General features: G+C 33.8%; 2 protein-coding genes across 15 annotated transcripts in view; one reads left to right on the top strand and one right to left on the bottom strand.

Annotated features, from left to right (window-relative positions):
* LOC102951351 (lymphocyte antigen 75) overlaps positions 1-9,552 on the top strand; it is a 133,669-nt gene extending 124,117 nt beyond the window's left edge. Inside the window, exons 36-39 of the mRNA XM_042994543.1 lie at positions 879-995; positions 1,632-1,805; positions 3,130-3,156; positions 7,323-9,552. Of these exons, the coding sequence (XP_042850477.1) occupies positions 879-995; positions 1,632-1,805; positions 3,130-3,156; positions 7,323-7,525 (521 nt within the window). The 3' untranslated portion in view covers positions 7,526-9,552. The remainder of the gene's footprint in view (positions 1-878; positions 996-1,631; positions 1,806-3,129; positions 3,157-7,322) is intronic.
* A 2,293-nt stretch (positions 9,553-11,845) lies between these two features.
* Positions 11,846-16,075, bottom strand: part of MARCHF7 (membrane associated ring-CH-type finger 7) — a 58,963-nt gene continuing 54,733 nt past the window's right edge. For 7 of the 14 annotated variants that reach the window (XM_042994525.1, XM_042994524.1, XM_042994523.1 and 4 more), the window contains one exon: positions 11,846-14,535. In XM_042994525.1, the coding sequence (XP_042850459.1) occupies positions 14,377-14,535 (159 nt within the window). In that variant the 3' untranslated portion in view covers positions 11,846-14,376. The remainder of the gene's footprint in view (positions 14,536-16,075) is intronic. The other 7 variants (XM_042994527.1, XM_007078468.2, XM_042994529.1 and 4 more) reach the window with 5 other exon arrangements.

Genomic DNA, 16,075 nt, shown 5'->3' with positions numbered 1-16,075 from the left:
AAACAGAATATCATGAAAGGAACTAACTCTACTAGCATTTTCTCTAAAGTATTATCCAATTAAGACAGTGAAATTCTTTTTAATTTGCAAGAGAATCTTTGTCTAGGTAAGGAAACAGGGTTAAATAGCTCTTGGAAAAGTAGTTACTCCTGATATTTATAGGATGCTTGTATGTATATGTAGCTTACAGACTTTAAGAACCACAAAAGCTAATGTATGGGAGATATAAAATATAGATCGCTGCTGCTCTTTACTCTTGAATCACATGAAAGTGTGATTAACTATCCAATGATAGACCTCTTTTATTGATCATTTTCCTTAACCAGGAATTTTCTAAAGACCACAGAATATGTACATGTAAGGCTTTGGGCAGCAGGCACACGAAGGCCAGTTAAATGAGGCAAGTCAGAGACTGTTGCTTAATTTCACGTCTTGCAACTGTTCTGGCAAGTTGACTTCATAGTTTACAGTTCTCCTAGATTTGGTCAAAGCTTCTCCTCACTACACTAGTAAACAAAGGGAGAAACCATGGTTGCTCGAGGAAGAGGTGATGGGAAAAAGGAAAGTTGAGAGATGCAGAAAATATGTTCTATTGCTGAAGCCTCCCATGATGTTTTGTTCCCTTGTGTGTAAATTACCAACTCTACATAAATGAAATGAGAATATAAAATTGTTGTGCTCAATTTATCACATCACTTTACTCATGAATATATTGTCTCTTCAAAATTATGCATATTCTCAAGCTGAAATTTAAAAAGGTGTGAAAGTATAATACATTATGGTAAATGTATTATAATGCATAATTTGTATATAATTCCTGTGATCTGCATTGATTCTGGAAACATGGTAACTTTATTTCTACCTAAAAATAATTTCAGGAGCAGACATGGTAAGCATACATAATGAAGAAGAAAATGCTTTTATACTGGAGACTTTGAAAAAGCAATGGAAAGGCCCAGATGATATCCTACTAGGCATGTTTTTTGACACAGATGGTAAGTAATATTTACCTTGTAGGAAACCACTTCTTTTTTTTTAATGGTAATAAAACTGGTAACTTTGAGATTCTTCAGTTCTGTAGTTCAAGTTGATGTTTCCTGTAGTCTCTGGGTATTCTATTTTCAGTGTGCACCTATGACCTATACTGCAACTCTTTCCTGAGCAGCTGTGTTTCTTTTGTCCGGATTAAAATATGGTTCTAGGCTCAGCATTTTTGTAATATGGTAGTGTCATAAATGTGTCAACTGTAGGATATCGCTAGATTGAACTATCAAGGTTATATTATGTAAATGTATTTATTGTCCCTGTAGGAAACAGAAAGTACATGCATTATTAATGAAATGAAACTACTAAGGTTACTATTAATATTTTAATTTTCTTGGCTATTTCCCCCAAGAAAATGTTACTTTATTATTTTCAAAAACAGGATCTTCCGTAGAACTTCTTTGAGCCAATACCTTTCATTTGCTGGTACACAAGATATATTCCTCCTAATTTAAATCCTACAACTAAAAGTTTTGAGCAGACATATCTTAGTAATTTTCTACCTTTAATCCCAGATCCTTTTCTTAGGCTTTCTTTTTAACTCCATTTAACACTGTCATAATGATAAAAATATTCTTAACTGACAGATGCAAGTTTCAAGTGGTTTGATAAGTCAAATATGACATTTGATAAATGGACAGACCAAGAAGATGGTGAGGATCTAGTTGACACCTGTGCCTTTTTGCACACCAAGACAGGTGAATGGAAAAAAGGAAATTGTGAAATTTCTTCTGTGGAAGGAACCCTTTGTAAAGCAGCTAGTAAGTATAACTGAAAACTTTTTTCCATTTCTAGAGGGGTGGGGAAAGTAGGGCTGGTTTTAAAATAAAAATTTTTGAGACAAGTATGCCTCAATAAATTAGAGGGAGTAAGAAAGACTTCAGAATATATTAATTAGGATGCTATGCTCCCAGATCTTTTGGAAGTCCAATATAATTCTCATGTGAATCAGGCATACTTTCATTCTATCTGCTTATTCTTAGAGCCTGCAAGAGGTCAGAAATTTCTTCTCTTGTTCAAAGGAATTATCATAGTCTCCTTGCATGTTATTGGACTAGCTACTCATGTCTGATTCCAGAGTTCTAGCTAATGTTTAAAGAATTTTACCTTGTACAGGTACTAACATCCTTTGTTTAGGCAAATGAAGAAAAACTGCATTGTAGTCAATAACTTATTCTGGACTAAAATGTAATTTTTCTTCTGACCCATCAGAATGCTTTTTCTCCCCACCGCAACCCTGAGGTGCAAGCTCTGAACCTGGCCCCTGCCCTTCCAACCACCACCCCTGGGCTCTGGCCGTCCCTTCTTCCCCTTCAGAATGCTTTCTAATGGACAAAATTATTATGTCCCACAACAGTATTTTGATGTTATTGTTAAACATCAAAGCATGTTCCAAGTTTCAGAAAAAATTTTGTTCTTATTAAAAACACTTAAAATTTCAAAATATGATTTTGGGATACTTGAAACATGACAGCCATTTCTCCACTTTGCATCTTTAGTATTTCCCACCTTCTACTTCAACAGTAAACCAAAATTATTTTCCCCTTTTGATTTTTTTGTATGCCTCAGCAGGGTTCTTAACTACAGTTGATTATATTAAATTTATCATAGCTTTATGGTAGTGGAATTCCACTTCCAATATTTATTGGATTAAAAAAATTTTTTTTTCATGTACTAAGTATCAGGGCACATTTATATAAACCAAATTTTTAATTAAACTATAACTGAAACATCAGAAATAGTGAGCAAATCCATACTAATGGGGTCACAGTTGTATACTTCAATTTTATTAGGTTTGTTTTCTATAGAGCCTCTAACAAAAATTATTTTCCTCACCTCATCACTTTGAGTTTCCTTATTCTTTCTCCACCAACCAAGCTAATACACTGTTAGACCTCTACATCTTTAAAAAAAAAGAAACAAAAAACAACTTTGTTCAAAATGGAAAACAATTGACCAAGCAATAGAAATAGGGATATTAAGCTACTAAATTTCATTTTCAACTATTTTGAAAGTGTTTAAAGGCAAACTTAGAATAAAGTATACATACTTGAATTTTAATTTTCATTTTCTTTTGCATTTTAGTCCCATATGAAAAGAAATATTTATCAGGTAAGTAATGGTCTTTTGTTAAAAATCTTCCCACAAGTAAAAATACATTGATTCTAATGTCAAAATATTACTAAAGACCTCCTTAAAATTAATTATATAATTTTATAAAGTGGAACAACTTTTATAAGAATTTAGAAAGGTCTCAACTTAGTAATAAGAATTGACATCCTAAATATGGTAACTGCAAATATGTATGAATTTTTTTAAATACCAAATTGTATTTTCCCATTGAATTCCCTTTTTTGTGGGAAATGAGTCTGAAATCTTTTGTTTAAAAGACTTTGACCTTATAATTATAGTTCTTTAAGGATCTGTCTTAAGGGTTTACTAAATGCATTTTTTTTAAAGTTCATTTACTTTGAGAGAGCCCGTGTGCATGAATGGAGGGGCAGAGAGAGAGGGGAGAGAGAATCCCAAGCAGGCTCTGCTCTGTCAGCAGAGCCAGATGTGGGGCTTTATTAGGAACAGTGAGATCATGACCTGAGCTGAGATCAAGAGTTGGACACTTAATTGGCCGAACCACCCAGGTGCCCCTAAATGCATATTTTTTTGAAAGAACAGGTAATACATTAACATGGTTGAAAAAGCAAAATAGTAACGCAAATGCTGAAAAGTCCGTCTCCCATCTTGCCCCTGTCTACATTATTCTACTTTTATCCTTATTGGGCACCAGCTCAAGTTTCTTAACTGTGTTTCTTTTGCCAAGATCAGCAAATTGAGATATAGGACTTACTTTGCCCTTTTATTCACTAATAGATTCTAGGTATCAACAACGCATACTCTTCCGTATATGTCTTTATGGATATAAACCAGCTCCAGACCCTTACTGGCTGGTTTCCAAACATTACAGTGCTGCAGTGAATGAATCTACTTGCACAAATACATTATTTAAAGATTAGATTCTCTGAAATGCAAATGTTGGATTTGAAAAGTGGATGTAGAACTTTGATCGATAACATGGTTTTAGAATTGTACTATTTTGCATTCCCAGAAACATGTCTATTAAATTTTTTTTTTTTTTTTTTGCCAATTGGTAGCATAATTTTTAATCTGAGGTGTGAATAAGATGCACAAATCTTAAGTGTACAGTTTGATGGTTGCCTCTGGATATACCTGGGTAACTGCCTCTCAAATCAAGATAGAGAAAGAACATGTTACACCAAAAAATTTCCTTCATGCCCATTACCAATAAATGTATCCCCTACCATCATCTCTCCCAGAGTTACCCACTATTTTGAGTTCTATCACCATAGGTTAGAGTTGCTGGTTTAGAACATAGAATTCTACTGGCTTTTTTCACTCAAGAATTTTTTTTAGATCCATCCATGTTACGTATATATTGTACTTATTCTGTTGTACAGTACTTTGTAAATGTATCACAATTTGTCCAATTTCCTATTATGTATATACGCATCATGTCTAGTTTGGTACTAAAATGATAGAACAGCCTATGAACATTCTCATTTGGACCTATTTTCTCATTTTCCTTGTGTATATTCCAAAGAGAAGAACTGCAAGGTCAATAGGGTAGCTAATATATTTGGCTTTATTAGAAACTACCAAGTAATTTTTCAAAGTGGTTGAACTGCTACATTCCTACTGCATATCCATCCCATGGAAAGTCCCATCTAATTTCAGCCATTCAGGTGTGTGTAATCATTTTGATTTTCATTTCCCTGGTGAATAATGTTGAGCACTTTTATTAGCCATTTCATTGTGTTTTGCGAAATGCCTATTCAAGTCTTTTGTCCTTATTTTTTATTGGGTTGCTTTCTAAATTGGTAGTTTTTAAAAATTCTGGATTGGCATGGTCAGATGTAGATTTTCTAATTTGGGGATTGCTGTAACTGTGATGGAAGAGGAAAGGAGTGTTTGAGAATTCGTGTGTATATTGGAGAATTAAGTTCTCACTCTTCAACAGAAGGAATAAATACCTTAAAGTATCAACCAAAGGGGCATCTGGCTGGCTCAGCTGGTAGAGCACTTGGCTCTTGATCTCGGGGTAGTGAGTTGCCCCATGTTGGCACAGAGCTTAAAAATAAAATCAAGCAGAGTGCCTGCGTGGCTTAGTCGGTTGAGCGTCCGACTTCGGCTCAGGTCATGATCTCGCGGTTGGTGGGTTTAAGCCCTGCATCGGGCTCTGTGCTGACAGCTTGGAGCCTGGAGCCTGGTTCAGATTCTGTGTCTCCCTCTCTCTGCCCTTTCCCTGCTCATGCCCTGTCTCTCAAAAATGAATAAACGTTAAAAAAAAAAAAAACTCAAAATCAAGCAGAGTACCACCTCACATCCATTAGGTTGGCTACCAAAAAAAAAAAAAAAAAAAATATATATATATATATATATATATATATATATATTACACACACACACACACACACACATATACATATAATAACAAAAAACAAATCAAGTATTGACAAGGATATGGAGAAAATGGAACAGTTGTGCCCTATTGATGGGAATTTCAAATGGTACAGAAAACAGTAATGATAAATTCTCAAAAAACTAAAAATAGAAATACCTACGATGCAGCAATCCCACTTCTGGGTATATACGCAAAAGGAATGAAAAGAGGTATCAAAGATTTGTACACTCATGTTCATAGCAGCATTATTCACAATAGCCAAAAAGTGGAAGGTGCCAACCCAAGTGTCCATCAACAGATGAATGGGTAAGTAGAACATGATATATACACTATGGAACATTATTTAGCCTTAAAAAGGCAATTCTGACACATCCTACAATATGCACAAACTTGGAAGACATTAGTTAGGCTAAGTGAAATAAGCTGGTTACAAAAGTACAGATACTTGGTGATTCCAATGATCTGAGATACCTGGAGTAGTGGACCTACAAAAGGTAGAATGGTGGTTGACAAGGAATAAAATAAGGGAAGAATGGGGCATTACTGTTTAATACATAGTTTCTCGGGTTTGAAAGATGAATTCTGTGGAGAAAGTGGTGACAGCACATCAGTGTGAACGTACTTAACGCTATAAAACTGTAAACTTAAAACAGGTTAAGATGGTATTTTGTTATGTGGATTTCACATTAAAAAATTAAATCAAGAAAAGCGTGTAAGTAGGTTATTTATAAGTATGGAGGCAAATAATCTTAAAAGGAATGGATTTGATGAATGGGAATTCAGGGTGAGTGGCAATGGGACAGGAGCAGCACAGTATTTTCTGACACATATCTTCTAGAACATTTGCACGTGTATATTTGGGTGAGGGGGAAGGATATTTACCGATTGAGTAGAATATAAAAGGATACATAGAGATTTAAGTACAAAAGTGTATGTAGGTTTATGATGGTTCTCAAAATCTTATCAGGAGTTGTTGAAAGAACTAGCAACAGAGTTGTCTTTGAATTCATTAAAAAATAATATTTCATAAGACTGTGCAACTATTTGCCTGGCTTTCTTGACACGTTTTCATCTAAAGGTCCAACAAATAATACACCCCAAACCTTACCAAACTGTGACTGCTACAAACTTTAAAGATCAAAAAGGAGAGAATTTTCCTTTTAGTGGCCATTTTCTTCCTCCTAACTCCTAAACTGAGTTAATTTCCCTGGACTGACTGACTTATGGAAAGTTTATGAGGGTTTTCAGTAGCCAAGGACTGCAAGGTTGTAATTACTTCAGGAATACACATATATATAGTTACTTGAATAAATAGAAAAAGGGAGATAATTCACTGCCATTCTTGTTTTTTCTCAGTGATAACAAATTTTAAATGCCAAAAGCCAGATGAACCAATAAGTTTCATTAATGTAAACAAGTATCTAAAAACAACTAGTCTTGAAAAGAGCAGTAAATAGGAAGTCTTAGACTAGGAAGTAAAATCCAAGGAAGACACGTAGAACTGTGACATACCCTGAGTGTAGGTAATTTCCATTTTAGGATGGAGAATTGTAAAACTTAAAATCTTAAGAATGGCAGTCATTCAAGCTAACAAATACAAATCTGAATAAGTGTAATTTTTTATTTTTCTCATCAGTGTGGGAAATTCTAATAGGCAAATATTTACATGATGAAACTGTATTTATGCCCCCCCCCGCCCAAGTGCAGTTCTAGCAACTGGGTGTCCTGATTTCCATATATATATATATATATATATATATATATATATATTTTTTTTTTTTTTTTGTCTTTTCCTTTTCAGATAACCACATTTTAATATCAGCTTTGGTGATTGCTAGCACAGTAATTTTGACAGTTTTGGGAGCAATCGTTTGGTTCCTGTACAAAAGAAATTTGGATTCTGGTTTCACCACAGTTTTTTCAGCTGCACCCCAATCACCTTATAACGACGACTGTGTTTTGGTTGTTGCAGAAGAAAATGAGTATGCTGTTCAATTTGACTAAGATCTTGGAAATTTCAGATTAAGACATCAAATGTTGACAGCGATTTCCTGTACAGGATTTTAATGTAAAATTTGACAATGAAAATCAGTTTTCATGGTATATTTCCTTATTCCAGTAACATTATTCTCATATAATCGTGACAAAAACTGATCTTTAGGTTCATCATAAGTTTTTAAAAAGGAATGATCATAAATACAATTTGGTAGTTTTAACCACCTCCCTAAATGTACCTTTCACTTAAAAAAGTTTAAATAAAGCCTAAAGTAGTAAAGTAGATAAAAATAAAAACCCAGTCTACTGCTCTATCTTCCTTCCCATTTGGTTGAACCACCTTAGGTTAGAATTGGGGAAAAAAACAAAAACAAAAATAACTCTTACCTACCACTGTAGTTTTAGTAATCACCAGGTCTTAACCAATTTCTAGGTCTTGCTCTTTTATTAATAAACATGAGAAAACATACCTTTAAAAAGATCCTATACATTAAGACGTCACACATTACAATTTACTGTGGCAGACGATTCCCCTAATATTTTTATCTTCCCTTTTGAGTTAGATGTAGAAAATTTTTTAGATTTTAACCACCCCATATCCTACATTTTAAAATTTCATTACTTTTAGAACATCACTTTGGACAAGAAATCTTATTTTGTACTAATAACAAATGGTTAGAATGTCAATGAAATTTTATAAATTTTTTGAAGCAAAAAGGATTACAGCCATACCAGGAAGGTGTGGAAGTGGATGGCAGTGAGGATAATGCTTTGATCACAGAGCCCCTTTATTTAAGAATATTTCTTCTCTACCTCCAGATCTGTTCCTATATAAGGTGTGTCAGTGCTCCCCGAACACTGATGAACTATCATTCAAGGACATGAAAACTAGGGTAGCAAAAACTGCAGAAAAACACTACATACTACTGTAGTTGTGATGCTCAAAGTTGTCAGTAAAGGTGAGAAGAATCTTTTTGGGGGTAAAAAATGAAAATGAGAGCTGAATCAAGAGTGATTTTCCTTAGCATTCTTTATAGCTTAAAAATACTAGAGAAGATAAATATATGGAGTTCACATAAAATTATATTTACTGTATTTAGAAACCCTGAAAGCTCAAAGTAGTAGTCTCTCTCCCTAACCAATGTCTCATCAATTATCTTATGGGAAAAACTTTTCTTATGGGGAGATACACTATCTCAAGCTTGACCAATGGCAACAAAGTCCCAGCTTACACGATGTGTCCACTGGCATTACGAATAACCTCCTTCATCACAATTAATGGCACTGTTGTTTAATGACATAGGAAAAACTACAAAGTGCTGACAAGACTATATGGTATGGCTGTGTGGTACTAAAAGAACAGATGTTACACTAGCCTTCTTACACAAAACAACTACACTCTGCAAGAGCTTTACATTTCTAAGTTTTTGGATACTATTTTATTCCTGGTAAGTTATTAATAGTGAACAGATTGGAATTCCTTCCTTTTTCTATTCAAATTCTACCAGTCATTTAAAAACTAAGATCTTAACTCTTCCTTAAAATGTTCTCTAATAGTCACAGATTTCTACAGTATCCAATATAGTAGCCACAAGCTACATGTGGCTATTTATGTTAAAATTAAATATAACTTAAAGTTCAGTTTCTCAGTTGCACTAGCCACACTTCAAATGCTCAAACACATGTAGCAGCTACCGTAATAGGCAATACAAATTACAGAGCATTTCCATTTCCATCATCACGAAGTTTTACTGGACAGTGCTGCTCTAGAATCTCCCCTTCCACTTAACTCCCATACAACTAATTTTCTTGTTCATTTTGATCACTTCTACCCAATGGCAGCTCTTACAAAACAGCTACATTAAACTGATTTAATTTTCCATATTTGATTTCACCTTTCAAGTAAGTCCTTAGAGGTCCCTGGTTAGTGAAGTGTTAAATCTTAATTTTCTTCATACATCAGAACATCTGTAACAGGGCCTTTGCATCTATTCAGTGGTCAACAGCAAACTGGGTCATTCAAGTCTGTATGTATATTTTTAATATTATCAACATAACCATGCTTATTTATATTCAAAATGTATAAATTGCTTTCTTCAACATCTTGGTTTTGGTTAATAAGGACAGTATAAATTCTTACGTTTGGCAGGTATCTAGAGAGAATAACATTAAACTGCATTTTCCTAAGAATTTGCATTCTCTGTAGTGAGTGCTCTATGGTCTATTTCTGTTTATATGGTTTTAAAAGTAATTCACACGTACAGGGTATCAGAAGCTTATGCAATACTGAAATATGAAATAGTAAGCGGTACTACGGAACTGAAAGTATACTAAGCTCAAGCCACTGTGTATCTCTGGCATTAAGCATTTAATATGACAATAAACTGCATACCAATGGAATGTTTTCTACTAAATTAAAAAAAAAAAACATTTATTTTTGAGAGACAGCGAGTGAGTGGGGGAGGGGCAGAGAGAGAAGGAAACACAGAATCCAAAGCAAACTCCAAGCTGAGCAAGCTGTCAGCACAGAGCCCGACGCGGGGCTCAAATGCACAAAACAGGACATCATGACCTGGGCCGAAGTTGGGACCCTTAACCAACTGAGCCACCCAGGCGCCCCCTACTATTTAAATTTTGAAGTAAGTTTTGTGGGTTAAGTAGAAGATACTTAACTTTCATGCTGAGTCTATTAAAAGTGTAAATGTTTGAAACTCAAAGCACCCCTTAAGGGCCCACAGAATAGTGAAACTGGTATCCTTAATTTTGTATTTTTCCTTTAAGGCAATGCAGAGATAACAGGTAAAAACTGAGCAAATGTTTTACATTTAGGGGCGCCTGGGTGGCTCAGTCGGTTAAGCGGCCGACTTCGGCTCAGGTCATGATCTCGCGGTCCATGAGTTCAAGCCCTGCGTCGGGCTCTGTGCTGACAGCTCAGAGCCTGGAGCATGTTTCAGATTCTGTGTCTCCCTCTCTCTGACCCTCCCCCATTCATGCTCTCTGTCTCAAAAATAAATAAACGTTAAAAAAAAATTTTTTTTTTAAATTTATATTTTTGTATGAATTGGGGTTTTACTTCTTAAAAAAGCTTTAAGGTTTGAAGTCTACTTTGAGCACCACCAGTTCAAAAGGAAACATTTCAAACTATAAAGTAAATCAATCAGTATGCATTTTATTTCCAGCCAAGGTTTGACATTAAGACAAACAAACTAAGTGTGGGCAAACTGTTGATACACATTTGAGAAATTGCATGGTTTCTATTTAGGTTCTGAAAATGTAGTTAGTTGCCATAACATAAGACTATTTAATCTGAAACCACCTGAAGGTGTTTAAAAGTATATCCTAAAGGGTGTTGACAGAGGAAATATATACAGTGTTATGAAACTTTATACACAACTCCTGACCATGGTGTAGATCTATTCATGGTGAATAGGTGATGTTCATCTGTTCTCCAAAAGTGGTGAAAAATATTAAGTCAGTAAATAAATGCTCAGAATTACCAAGGAACAGTTAAAAACGACCAGGATCCAAACAGGTTATTTATGTCGTATTTATCTATAAAGAAGTGACAACACTAAAAAACACATTGAAAACCAGTGTTTTAAACTTTAAATGTGGGATTTAAAAATATTCCATTAACTTGAGATTGCAGTAATTTTTTTTCCCAAATAGCATCTGATGGGCAATTCCAATATAATTTACAGCTGTAATACTCCTAAAAGGAATATCTACATACTATGGCTTATCAAATATAATCTGCATTTTGCAAATCAATACAAAAATTTATCCATCATTTATACATTTTATATTTATATACTTCTTAAAAATTAGATTTTATTGCTAAGTGAATTTAGGATTCGTATTAACTTTGGGAACCTAATATATAATGCTTTCATAACTTCCCAATTATTTTTTTTTATAAACACTGGAAGCAAATGGTCATGAAAATGAGACTGTAACTTAAGGCATTTTTGAAAAGAAAAATAATTAGGTGCCATTTTATTTCAAAAGCATATTTTGTCCCACTTTTTTCACTAGCAAGAAACTAAAAACATGAACCATTTTTTTTCATAAATATGACTACAGTAATCAAAACACAAAAAAGGGTCATCAGCATTACTTAGATATTTAAAACAAGGATAACATTTTCCCACTCACCAAAAAGAAAAATACTTTTGATGACCAGTTTATAAACATCAGATTCATTGGCCATGTTAAAAGGTCCAGGAGAATTTTTAATTCAGCAATACTTGAGAATATATATATATATATATATATATATATATATATATATATATATATATGTATCTCCAATAGGCATTCCCCACAAAATTAAATCATACGTAATTGCCAGTTTTAATAAACACTTGTTCACAGATCATCCATTTGTCTTATATGAAGTTAGGCAATATCAAATGTTCTGTTATGGTCTCCATCTTCTTCGGAATCATCCTCTGAAGCTGTTGAAAGAAAACAGGATGATCAAGAATGATTTTAAGGGGGATGAGAATGGATGTGTAAATATGAAGCCAGAACAGCAATGACTTGTAAAATAAAAAAACCCAATTTAGTATTCTGTTTGGTCAAAATGATAAGTTATGACAGGGTTAGGGGTGGTTTGACTGTGGGTGATGCCCATCCATAATGCTCCCACCCCATCTTTTTATGTTAGTTTTTATAAAAATGAGAATGCTTAAAAATGTGCTTCAAGAACGTCTTCTAAAAAGCTTCTGAGATCAGTCTGTGTTCACAGTAGCTAATGATTTAGACACTAGAGAAAAAAATGAACTTAAGGCAAGTGCTCTCACACACCTGAGTAGAATCTGGTTTATTACCGCTGCATGTTTGATGCATCCGATGAGAATGAAAAAAAATGTATACAGAATAGGTTATGGGTATTCTTGCAATTTACATCAAAGCTATGTCTATACAATGCCAAGAAAAAGCTCTATTTAGTCCAAAAAGCTTTTATATAGACACAGCCTAAGTTAAAACAATTGGATTTAGTAAAAAACTTTTGAGATTATTCCTATGCCTCTACATTGTCAGAAACATCATGTTTGTGACATTTCTGACCTCAATTTAAGAGCCACTGTAGTAGCTCAGAAGTTTAAAATAAACATCCTGGAATGTCTATAGGAGGGACCTAAGTATAAAACTATGGATTCTCTAAACTGTTACGTGTTGAGGAAAATGGAATTCACTAAAATAAACACCCAATCAGCATTTCCCCTATTATCAAGGGCAGAAAGGTTAAATGTATACTCTTCTTGTATTAATATTAGACTCAATATTTAAGAGCACCCAACAAATGGAATCAACAAAAACATCCTACATGTATGGATGAAACTTAAGTTTTCATATTTCAATTTATCTTGCAGAAATCTTCAATCCATTTTTAGTAAATGATAGCAAGCATATACTTGGCTCATGAATGAGTAAATCCTATGGTTAAGTTTTATGCTATATTATGGAGAAATATCAAACTAAGAAATAAAACAGTTTTTCAGAGAACTTCTCATGTTTTCTCTTCAATTAACTCCACAAGAGAAGAAAATTCAGTGAGAACCAACTTTTAGAATACATTAATATTCTGGTACTTAGGAGTAAGCTTGTAGCACCCACAACAGCTTTTACTCTCAGCTGAATCTGGGTATATTTCACCTCCGTCTTTCTTACATGTTGGCAGTAGACATTGCTATGTTCAGGAAACTACTAAATGTTAGTTTAAAAAAAAGTAAAGCAATCTGGGGAAAATATTACTATCATCTAAAACAAATTACTACCATCACATCTGGCAAAGTATGAATTATAATTTGCTAAAAAAGATCTTTGTGTTAGGTAACATAAGGGATGTGAAGAAGTTTATATAAAAGAAAAAAAAAGATGTACACCAAATGAATTCCCACTTTATATACCAGACTCCTTTATATACCATTTTCACACATACTAAACTGTGAAAAGGCATCTGGTTGTACCTCTAATCCTTTCAAAACTTAAAAATAGTACAAACTTAATGACAACAACCCATGTCTTAGAATATTCTAGGAATTAAAAGGCTCTCATGAAGACCAAGTCCTTCTCAAACTTTACTTCAAAGGGTAAAAAAACACGCACACTACAGGTAACACTCCACAAGTGTTTTGAAGATGAGTACAGAGAATAATCAAGTGGAGAATATATATTTTAAAACACTTCAAAGAGTGTAATGGAATCTGATCGTGGGGAGCCAGTTGCTTTGGGTGAAAAAGTACAATAGGTAGGGTAATCTTGAATTCCCAGGAACTGTTTCAGAGCCACCAATATCTGTGCCCACCTGGTACGAAGCACCCTGGAGGTTGTAGGACTTTGAGGTTAAGCTGTGCAGATGCCTGTAAAGATTTGGGCATTAAGTGCCTTCACATAGGAGCCCAGGCAGAAGTCCTAATGCTGGAACGTGATCTTAAGAGATTGGAGTTGCTGTCGGAGCTGGCTGCCTATTAAAGGTCCATGAGGACCTGAACAAGGAGCAAAAAAAAAACTATGGCTTCTGTTACGGACTCAGAACTAGGAATCTTTCACCCCTATTTTCCTAGAACTATACACAAACCCAGGGAAAACTTTTAATGATCTAACAAAGATGAATAACAAAATTTCTCTCTCTCTCTCACACACACACACCTAACAGATTTAGAAGTGTGGTTTGACCAGAAGTTTTCTTTTTGATTAAAATTAAGGCGATCAAAAATAAAAATTTTAAATAAAACACTAGTTAAAATATATCCTTCTGTACCTTAAAATTGTTATTTTTTAAAAATATGCTTTGAAAAAGGTCAGTTGCCCAACCCATCTTTCCCAAATCAGTTATTATGGTATTACTACGCCTATAAATGAAGCTCTAATTTGGTAGAAAGCGTATACAGTAAGGTTTTGGTCTGTGGATTTAATTTGCAAAAGAAATTCAACAAGTCTGGGAAGGGGAAATTCCACCTACTTTCGAGATCTTCCATATGTGCCTGAAGAGTTCTTGCAAGGTTAATAAACTAGAAACAATGCAGAAAGAAATATAGTAGTTTAAATGTTGCAAATTGATCTAAAAAGAGAATCAGTATAGGAGATTCATTTCTACTTTAAAAAGTCAAACACCATTTAAGCCTTTAAAATAGGGGTCTTTCTACCCCCACATCAAAAATTACAAGCTTAAAATATTTTTTAACTGTTGTATATAATCACCATTATATAAATGGTCATGTAGAAATCATGAATCATGTAAAAACTGAAAGCTGCTATAATAAAATAATTTTATCTAATGGCATTTCTGTCTTGCATAAATACAACACTTCAAAAAATTATGGAGAAAAAATTAAAACCATTACAATGTGGACACAAATGAACACTCTTAGGGGTCAAAAAAACAAAACAGGAACAATTTTATCTTCCATCTAAATTTGATAGCTCCAGATGTATTACATTTATTTCGATACTTAAAAAAAATTTGTGAAAATGACTTCCACTTTAATAATTTGTACCTTTTACAAAGGCATGAATTATATGCTTTATATAAAGGTTTATTCATTTTGAAAAGATAAGTTACCTTTTAGGAAATCATCTTATGGCATCTACTATATTTAGGTACTACGATTTCTAAAGTACTTAAAAGTCCAGAGATCTTCGCTCAAATTATAAATGCTCGATAGTTCATTCTCTTTTCTCTCAATGATAATAATCTATCAAATGGCTTACAGGAATGTTCACATGAGGATTACAGAAAAATGTTTTACCAATTTCCAAACTATATATATTTGGTAACTTTGATTATTTGGTTATTTGGTAATTTTCAAGATAAAACAAAAACATTACACCTCACCAGAAATTTGGCTCCATTTTTAACAAAGTGAATATTTAAAAAATAGTCTGAAGTATATGTTTATGAACACATTTCAAGATATGAAGTGTTCACAATACTACAGTACTGATGCAGGCCCTAGCCCCTGCCACACAAATTGGGCGAGGCAGAGAGTATAAATTTCCTATGGTACACTGAGGTAAGTAGCATCCTATACTCATAAGCACCTAAGAGACAGCTAGCTCAAGTGTTAACATTAAGGTAAGAGTGTACAGAGTAAACACACAATAGTCCATATCTTAAGTAGTTTCTAGTAATATGAATACTTAAAAATTAGTACACTGCTAATCTTTTACAGGATAGTAACAAATGAAATTGAAGTTAATTTCCCATACTCTTTTGGTTTTTGGAGTTCAATTTAATAATGAGTTGTTTTTTTCCCTCCCAAATGAAAAAGAGCATTTTCCCTAGGAATTTTCAATTCCATCCCTGTTTTTCACTAAAATATATTCCAATTACCTTCAAGAGCTAGAAAATTACTTGTTTAAAAATAGCTTTTTGAAAAAATTAGCCTGCTTGATAAAGAAGGAAGAAAGCAATTCCCATTAAATCTACATTATCTTTATTTTCAAGGCACATTTTAATATAAGAGCTCCCGAAAGAAAACTAAATGTAAACATGTAAGACAATCTGCTTTCCAAAGCGAACACTTGCTGCATCACACCCTCCCTGCTCCC

The sequence above is a fragment of the Panthera tigris genome, chromosome C1 (genome assembly GCF_018350195.1).
Source record: "Panthera tigris isolate Pti1 chromosome C1, P.tigris_Pti1_mat1.1, whole genome shotgun sequence".
Classification (NCBI taxonomy): Eukaryota; Metazoa; Chordata; class Mammalia; order Carnivora; family Felidae; genus Panthera; species Panthera tigris.
Note: the sequence above shows the minus strand (reverse complement) of the source record. Positions and strands in the feature narration are given on the sequence as shown.